Source organism: Sorex araneus, chromosome 5 (assembly GCF_027595985.1).
Source record: "Sorex araneus isolate mSorAra2 chromosome 5, mSorAra2.pri, whole genome shotgun sequence".
Classification (NCBI taxonomy): Eukaryota; Metazoa; Chordata; class Mammalia; order Eulipotyphla; family Soricidae; genus Sorex; species Sorex araneus.
The window spans coordinates 85,509,594-85,518,950 of NC_073306.1; the positions used below are offsets into that span (position 1 = coordinate 85,509,594).

At 58.8% G+C, this 9,357-nt stretch overlaps 1 protein-coding gene across 1 annotated transcript in view; it reads right to left on the reverse strand.

The window, feature by feature from the left end:
• The window catches only part of IL6R (interleukin 6 receptor), a 47,462-nt gene extending 39,874 nt beyond the window's left edge, over nucleotides 1-7,588 (reverse strand). Inside the window, exon 1 of the mRNA XM_055139131.1 lies at nucleotides 7,433-7,588. Coding sequence (XP_054995106.1) covers nucleotides 7,433-7,517 — 85 coding nt within the window. The 5' untranslated portion in view covers nucleotides 7,518-7,588. The remainder of the gene's footprint in view (nucleotides 1-7,432) is intronic.
• Between the last annotated feature and the right edge of the window lie 1,769 nt (nucleotides 7,589-9,357).

A 9,357-nucleotide genomic window follows, 5' to 3' on the forward strand; every position in this document is an offset into this window, starting at 1 on the left:
GTGCCCCCCCCCCCCCCTTCAGCTGCACCCGGCCTGACTTGTCCATTCGGTTTTGTTCTGTTTGGAGGTGCACACCCAGCAGAGGCTTGTTCCCACTCTGTGCTCAAGGGTCACACCTACGGGGCTCAGGGGGCCCTCTGGGGATCCAGGGAATGAACCCGGGCCGGACATATGCAAGGCAAGTGCCCTAAAACTGCACCATCTCTGCGGCCCCAGGCCTGCCCAGTTCTGAGTGAGGGAGACTCGCCATTCCGAACCCACTGTGTTCACACTCCTAGATCAACTTCTAACTTCTACTTGATCTCAATGAAAATACCAGTAGAGAGGCCAGAGTGGGGTGTGTGTGTGTGTGTGTGTGTGTGTGTGTGTGTGTGTGTGTGTGTGTGTGTGTAGTAGAACTTTGGGGGGAAATAGAACAGTTTGTCAAACTCAAATGAAAAAGAAAACCAGCAAGCCCTGAAGCCCAAATCTGAAAGAGCAGGGAAATGAGAAGGGATTAGCCCAGTGAAACTTCCAAGCACATGACAAAGCTACCGGAATTAAAGCAGCATGGTAGTGTAAGCACTGAAACGAACAGCGGAAACTATGGAAAAACACGTAAGTGCAGAAATAATAGTAAACGAAACTACTTTAGTTTGCACTATTGAACTGCATAACAATGGTTCAGATGAAAAATTTGTTTTTTCTTTCTGAGTCACACTCAGCGATGCTCAGGGGTTACTCCTGGTTCTGTACTCAGGAATTACCCCTGGTGGTGCTTGGGGACCTTATGGTATGCTGAGGATTGAACCCAGGTCAGACACACGTGCAAGGCAAATGCCCTACCTGCTGTACCATGGCTCTGGCCCCCAGATGAAAATTTCTATGCTACGTGTAGTTTACCACATTAAAAAAATATATAAATAAAGCTTAGTCTGAGGGGCTGGAGAGATAGTACAGCAGGTAGGGCATCTGCCTTGCACACAGCTAATCAGGGTTTGATCCCCTGAGTTTGGGGATCAAACTCAGCCAGAAGTCAGCCCTGAGCACAGTTGGGGACCCCCAAAAAACAAAGCTCAGATTAAGTGTTAGTCACATAGGTGCTATGTCAAGTGTGCACGTGTACTACCTAACCGTTTTCCCGACGATCTATCGAAGAGAGGACACTGCTTACAGAGCTAGTTAGGGGGCATGGGATTCCAGTCCCAGCAATGACACATTAGAATCTGTCCTTTTCATGAGATCTAAGCTGCAGCCACCAGAACTTTGTAATGTTACTGTCAGGTGACAGGTGGGATGGGTGAGGGACTGGGGTGGGAGGAAATATGGGAACAGGGGTGGAGGGACGTTGAAGTTGGTGGTGGGATTGGTGCTGAAATATCGTATGCCTAGGCTGGAGTGAGAGTACTGTGGATAGGGAGTTTGCCTTGCATGTGGCCAACCTGGGTTCAATCCCCAGAATTCCATGTGGCTCCCTGAGCCTGCCAGGAGTGATCCCTGAGCGCAGAACCAGGAGTAAGCCCTAAGCATCACTGGTGTGGCCAACCCCACCCCCCCAAAGAAAAGAAATACATATCTAAAACTCAACTATCAATAACTTTTGTAAATCTTAGTTTTTTAATTAAATTTTAATATATACATATATATTTTAAAGGGACTGGAGTGATAGCAGAGCAGGTAAGGCATTTGCTTTGCATGTGGCCGACCCAGTTTCGATTCCCCATCCCTCTCAGAGAGCCTAGCAAGCTACCAAGAGTATCCCGCCCGCATGGCAGAGCCTGGCAAGCTACCCGTGGGGTATTCGATATGCCAAAAACAGTAACAACAAGTCTCACAATGGAGACATTACTGGTGCCCGCTCAAGCAAATCAATGAACAACGGAATGACAGTGCAACAGTGCGACAATAATATAGTTTAAAGAATCTGTTTTTTTCCCTGTGAGTTCAGCATCCAGGATAGGACCAGAGTCTCATGCATGCAAGGCAAGCGCCCTACCACCAAGTCACATCCCCTCTCCCAGAATCTGTGTTTGCTTGCAATTTGAAAGCAATTTTAACTAACAAAAAACCATATAAACTCAAAAGCACAAGAGAATTTTTTTGGGGGGGGGGTTCCTTTTTGTTTTTTTAGGCCATATCCAGCAATGTTCAGGGCTTACTCCTGTCTCTTTGCTCAGAAATTACTCCTGCGGGGGGAGCTTGGGGGACCCTATGTGGTGCCAGGGATCAAACTGGGCCAGCCGTGAGCAAGGCAAATGCCACTATACTATCTCTCTGGCCCTCCGTTTTACTTATTTTGGGGTTTGGGCTACAACTTGTACAGCTCAGGGTTTACTCCTCCTGGCTCTGTGCTCAGGAATCACTTCTGGTGGGCTCAGGGGATCAGGGATTGAGGCCAGGTTGGCCCACACAAGGTTACTGGAGGGGAAGAAGTCAAGGCCAAACCTTGTACCTCACTTTATAGTAGATTTAAAACAGATCGAATATGGGGGCCAGGATGTAGCTTGGAGGTAGTGCATTTGCCTTGCTTGGGGCAAGGAACAAAATGCAGTTGTCACAGTCCCCAACCCTGCAATGCTGGGTGTGCCCCCCTCCCCGCCACATACACACACACAGCGAATGCATTTGACTGTTGATCCATAGATGCATTTGGATTCAGGCAAGAGGAGGGAAATGTGTATTTAGTCCCTGTAGCAGTGTCCGGCCAGAAGCAACCAGATGGCCATCAGAAGGAGACTGTGTGCGTTCACATAATGAAACATCCAAACAAGAGAAAGTTTGTTTTGGTTTTGTTTTCACTACGTCACTGGTTCATTACCGAAGGATCTAACTCTGAGGGCGGGGGAGATCCGGCTCCACGGGCTGGGGCGTGTGTTTTGCAGGCCAGAGGCCCGGGATCCACAGCATGGTCCACTACTGGGTGTGCCTCTCCGCCCCCTCCCCCACCAAACCCGGCACGACTACTCTCAGGACAAAGCTAATCTCTGGAAACCTGTAAGGAGGCGGCAGGGCTTTGCCCAATATCTTTGCAGTGGGGAAACCCTCCCCTTTCCCGATCAACACAGCCTCTCAGCAATCACACACATCTCTAGCACCCGGAGGCTAGAGGGGACTTGCAGGATTCTGGAAGATTCGGGGAAACGCTCTTGTTCCTCTGCCTTCCCCAAGGGGATTGAGGTGGGCAGCAGCAAGAGCCCAGCAGCCTCGCCGAGTCCCCACACGGTCCCCTGACCCAAAGGGACGTAAGCAGGGAGCCAGCGCAGACGCTCAGTCCCCGGGCTTGAGAGAAGGCAGACCCCCACCCTGGGGCGGAGACGGGCCGCCCCAAGGAGATGGCACTGGAGTGGCTCAGCCGAGGCTGCGCTCCAGGCCCTGCATTGGGGACAGTGTGGGCTCTGCCCTCGCTCACTTCCTCGAAGCGTGACCCTGAACATACTGCCTAAACTTTTTTGTTTGTTTGTCTTGGGGTCACACCCGGCAGGGTCACCCCCGGCAGGGTTACTCCTGGCTCTGCGCTCAGAAGTTACTCCTAGCAGTGCCTGGAGGACCACATGGGCTGTCGGGGATCGAACCCCGCGTGCAAGGCAAGTGCCCCCCTCACTGTGCTTCCCCTTGGGCCCTCCTCCTCGCCTTTCTGAGCCCCCCGACTAGTCCTTCCCAGTCAAGGCTATTGCTCTGGCACTTCCCACCATGGTCACCCCTGGTCCCTAGCGGATCGTTGCCACCAGCACAAGCAGGCGATGCCAGTCCCTGCACAGGGCCCTCCTCTGGGCTTCCCTCAGCTTCCCTGGACGGTGACACTGTGCCGAGACCAGTGCAGCCCTGCCCCGTCCAGGCCGCCCAGCCCTGCGGGGCTCCTGTGCCCCTCGGCAGGCTCCACGTTACGCTTCCACCTCCTTGAGACGCTGCCTGCTGGCTTCCCACACCCCCAGCACCCATTTCTCCAGCCCTCCAGCCAGCCTCTTCCCCAGCCCAAGGAGCAGGGGATGGGGGGCCACGGGTCTCATGGCAGTAATGGCCACAGCCCTGTGGAGCTGTGCTCTACCCTCTTACCCTGGGTGACCCCAGGGACTCTTCTGAGATCATGTCACCTGCGCCAGCCCCTAGCTCGGTCCCCATTCCCGGACACCAGACTCCTGTAGCCAATTCCTCCGAATCCGCGTCTACTTGTCCCTCAGCTCCCCATCTGAACAGGGGGTTACATCCTCCTCCAGGGGCCAAGGGACAGGCCAGCAGGCCGGGCGCTTGCCCTGCACATAACTGACCTCTTAGACCCCAAAGGAAGCCCTGAGCCCGCCAAGAACACAGAGCCAGGAGAAAGCCCTGAGCACTGTTGGGTTTGGCTCAGAATCTCAAAAAAAAAAAAGAATGAGGGAGGGAGGGAGCGAGGAAGGGAGGGAGGCAGGAAGGGAGGAATGAAGGAAGGGAAGAGAAGGAGGGAGGGAGGGAGGGAAGGAAACTTCCAGAAGAAGGCAGCCAGCCCTCTGAGCACAGCATGTCCGCAGCACCTCTGCATGGAATGCTCTGGGCAGCCCTCACCCTGGGCAGCTGAGCACGTGAACGAGTATTTTTATTTCATTTTCGTCAATTCCCATTAAGGGGTGCCCAGGGGCGGGAGGGCACAGCCGAGGCCCTTAAGGCTGACCGGGACACATGCCAGTGCCCTCCCTCAAGGGCTGTGGCCTGCTGGTGAGAATCGAGGGGTGCCCGCTCAGAGTGCTCCTCCCCGCGGATCGCCCCTACCCCCCGGTCCTTCCTCCTCCCAGGAGATACTGGGGCTGGGCCCTGAGGGTCCCTCCTTGTGATTCTCAGTACACCAGGCTGGACTTGGGTACGCCAGGCCTGGCACTCAGTCCTGGGCTGTCTCACCAGCTGCTCCCTCGAGGGTAGAGTCTGGGTGACAGACCCTACACCGGCACCCCCACCCACACACACACCAGGGCGCTCCACGACTCAATTCCTGTTTGTTGCAATGAATAAACAAAGGTCTGGGCCAGTGCACAGATTTCTAGCAGCTGGGGGCAGGGAGGCCTCGGTTTAGTGGCTCTGAGGCCGTCTGTCCCCACATCTGCCCAGGCCGGCAGGGACGCTTCCTGAGAAGGACGTGTCCCCAGCCCACTCCCACATTCTGAGGGGCCATCCGAGGAGCCCCCTCCTGCACCTCCACCCCACATGCCAATTCCAATGCAAGGGGCCCTGGGATGTTGGAGAAATCCTGATCTGGGGATGCGGCCGAGTTCAGAGGTGGGATAGGAGCTGACACCGAGCAGCGTGAGCCACCAGGTCCCGAACCCAGCACCTCTGACCCCTCACGTGAGCACCTCTGGGCCATGCCTCCAGCTCCCGGCCTCTGACGCCAAGGAAAGGGCAGCATCCTCCAAGACCTGCGCGCTGTCCCCTGAAGGGCCCCTGCTCCCCACACTGGTCCCCAGAGTCACTTCCTGTCCTGTTTTTATTCGGGTGGGGAGGGGGAGGGGAGAGTCGACTTCTCTGCCTTTTCCTTGGGGGCTGGGGAGAGGATTTTCACTTCCTCCCCTAAAACTACCAGTTCTGCCTTTCCAGGGCTGCCCAGGCCACAGGCCCCGTGCCCCGCCTCCGAGCCTCCGAGCCCCAGGGACACGAGCTGACAGCAACAGCAGCCCTGGAGGGGAGAGAAGCCTGGTAACCTCCCTGGGGCAGGGCCCAGGCGGCAGGGGAGCAGAGGCAGAGACAGGACAGGCACCCCAGCCGCCCTCCCTCCCTCCCTCCCCAGCCAGTCCTGCCACACTGCACTCCCGCCCCCTACCCCACTCCCGGCCACAGGGCCTGACCCTCAGCTTGCCCCAGGCCCCCTCTGCCTTCAGGGCTAGTCCTGTGTTAGTTGGAGTGCCACAGGGCAGAGCTATGAGTGGGCCTCACCAGCTCTGCCCCTACCTCTCGGGCTCTCGGACACCTTCCCACACACACCTTTTGTCTCTCTTTTTAAAATTATTTTTTGGGGGCTTGGAGCGATAGCACAGCGGGGAGGGCGTTTGCCTTGCACGCGCTGACCCAGGTTCGATTCCCAGCATCCTATATGGTCCCCTGAGCATCGCCAGGAGTAATTCCTGAGTACATGAGCCAGGAGTAACCCCTGTGCAATGCCAGGTGTGACCCAAAAAGCAATATATATATATATATATATATATATATATATATATATATATATATATAGGGGGGAGGCACATTAGCAGTGCTCAGGGCTTACTCCTGGCTCTAAACTCAAGAAGTACTCCTGGTGGGGCTGGGAGACCATACAGGGTGCCAGGGATAGTACCAACCTGAGCCGAACTTTGCAAGGCAAGAAAGAGCCCTAGCCATTGTACTACCTCTCCGGCCTTCACTCATCCCTTTTACACCAAGGACCTCTAATTCCAGTGGAAACAGGGCTGAGGTGCAGGGGGCCCCAACCAACAGTGCCTGCCAGTGGTAAAGGTATGCGAAGCCTGGGGAAGGGAGAGAGCCCAGAGGGCTGGAGCATGAGCCTGGCAAGCAGCAGCGGGGTTAGACCTAGACGCCAAGGCGCCCCCATCCACAGGGCGATGCTAGAATAAGAGCTTCACAGGTGTGAGGTTTGGCTCTTGCACAGCCACAAAGAATTAAACGTGTAGAGAGCCGGATTCCTTTAGTCTTCTCAGCCCAAGGCACAGCACCCCGGGCTCTGGGCTACCTCCTTATCATTCCTCGCGGGCAGGAGCCCAGGGTACCATCTCCCCAGCCAGCTGTTCCCAGAAGACTGCCAGCTGGCGCTCGGTTTTCCCGCTGGGTTCTCGACCCTAAAATAACCCCCTGGAGAAGCAGCAGCCGGCTCCGCTCAGCAGAGGCCAAGCGACAGCCAGGCGGTCCCCCAAGCGGGACAGCAAGTGCCCGCCGCCCTCTGCCGCCTCGCTGCTCCTCTCCTCTGGAACGGGGAGCCCGACGCCCCCAGCCCTCACCAGCCTCCCCTCGGGTCCCGCTCTCGGGCCGGGGCGCGCCACCGCCCGGGGCAACTGCTGGGGTCTGCAGAGAACCGAGCACGCGGAGAAGGGGCTGAGTGGGGCCCGTGACTCAGCGCCCCTCAGCGGGGCACTGTCACCCGCACAAAACATCTAGGGAGATGCCCCCGGAACGCTGGGGCGACAGCCGCGCTGCTGGTGCCAAGGGCCCCCGGCGGGGCCCGCACCCGTGGGACGCGCGCGTGAGTGCGGGGCTGGGCAGGCGCGGGGCGCGGGAACAGGTTTCCGAGCGCCCGGCAGGACTAGCTGGCAGACGGGACGGGGTCGAGCCCCGCATCCCGCCGGAGAGAGACGCGTAGGACGGGGCCCTGCGCTCAGGCACCAGCGATCCGCTGCCAGGGAGTCCCCAGGTCCCGGGGCCCGCGCCCCGCGCCGCCGCGGACCCCCGGCCCTCCCCGCCCCGCGCTTCCCGCACCCCCCGCGCGGCGCTCAGCCCTTACCCAGCGCCGGGCAGTCGCGGACGGTGGCGGTGGCCCCGCAGGCGGCCACCAGGGCGGCGAGCAGAGCGCAGCGCGCGGCCCACATGCTTCCTCCCGGGCGCCCTCCGGGACAGGCGCCGGGGCTGCGGGTGCCGGCGGCGGCTCGGCCGCTCGGCGGCGGCGGGGCGGCCGGCCTGGAGCCCCCGGGGCTGCGCGCGCTCGGCGGCCCCCGGAGCCCCGCGCCGCGCCCGGCCCCGCGCCGCGCTCCCCGCTCGCCCATGACTCAGAGCAGCTCTCAGTCCTGGCAACGCAGGAAAACATTTGAGGAACTCGCGCGCGGCGCCCCGGCCCGCCCTGTTAAAGCCCCGGGAGCGGATGGCGCAACCGCCCGGCGCGGGGCACCGGGGCGAGGGCGGCGCCCAGCCCCGCGCACCTGCCCGCACCTGCCCGCAGGGGGCGCCCCCCGGCCCGGGACGGCGGGTTTCGAGGGGGGGGTGAGGGGAAGCGGAGCACCTGGTGCCCCAAACGCCACCGGGGTCAGGCCGGGGAGAAGGCGCAAAGGGCCCCTTCGACCCGGCCACCTCCAGGGGCGGCCCCCGACTGCGGACCGCGGGGTGGGGACCCCAAATCGCGGTGTCTGGAAAGACAGTACAGCGGGTAGGGCACTTGCCTTGCACGTGCAGACCCGGGTTCGACCCCCGGCACCACACAGGGCGTCTGATCCCTGTCGGGAGTGATCCCTGCGCTCCGAGCCAGGAATAAGCCCTGAGCACCAGGTATGGCCCCCAATCAGCCGCCCCCTAGCCTGCCCCCCAAAAGAGGCAGACGCTGGTTTCCAACTGAAGTGTGGTACCGCTGCTTACCGGGGCCAGGGGCGCCGGTAGATGGCGCCTGCCCGCCCCCCACTCCCCCACTCTGATTTCACAGGGAGAAGCTGTGCTTTGGCTTACAGGAGCCACAGGGCAGACCTGAAAAGACCCGCCAAGGTCTGGGCCTCGGAGCTGAGCCTGAAGGGATGGGGGGACCAAGTCCCAGGAGGGAAAGAAACGCGACAAGGAGACCAGAAGCTTCTGCATCCCCACTGCAAAGTCAGAATGTGCTTCTTCGCTTGCTCAGACTGACCCTGACCGGATCAGGGCTCCAGGGGCAGCTGGAAGGGGGTACCACCGGGTCTCTGTGGAACCAGCCACCCACTGTGCAGGCAGAACCAGCCTGACCCGGCCCAGGAAAGAGGCAGTGATGGGGCAAAAAGGCAGGAAGGAGGGTAACTCTTAGGGCCAGTCGCCCTCTCTCCAACTGTTCAGTCAGGACTAGAGGCCAGAGAGATAGGATGGAGGCCGGGAAGGCATTTGCCTTGCACACAAGTTCATCTCAGTTTGATCCCCATAAAATCCTCTTGAGCGTGTGCCACACCTGGTACGGCACAAAACCAAAACAAAAATTAATGAATGACTGAAAATAAAATAAAATAAAACAGGGTGATGACTGAATTACTGAAAATAAAATAAAACATAAGGCAGTCTGCAGTGTTTGCCTCTATTTGCCAAAAATAATCAGCAGCCTAAGACCAAAAGCATGGGCCACCTTCCACTCCTACAGGAGAGCGGGAGGGAGGCATTCAGACACAGGTGTCTACACCCCACTCAGGCTGGACATCCCCGCCTCACCCACGTCTTGGTCCTGGAGCCCAGCTCTGACGCATGAGGCTGGCTCTGTGGGGCAGGCACCTCGCCAAACCTCACCAGCCTCAGCTTCTGGTTTAGGGCTGTGATGGTGTGCAGCCAGCCTTGCTCTGTGAGGAGATCTGGCCCCTCTCTCCCGGTCCCCTCTGTGGAACTGGCTGGATCTCAATTATCACTCGTGTGTTTTCCTCTGGGTTTGTTATTAGGTCACAGCTGGCGATGGTCAAGAGTCATTCCTGGGGTTGGAGCAATAGCACAGCCGGT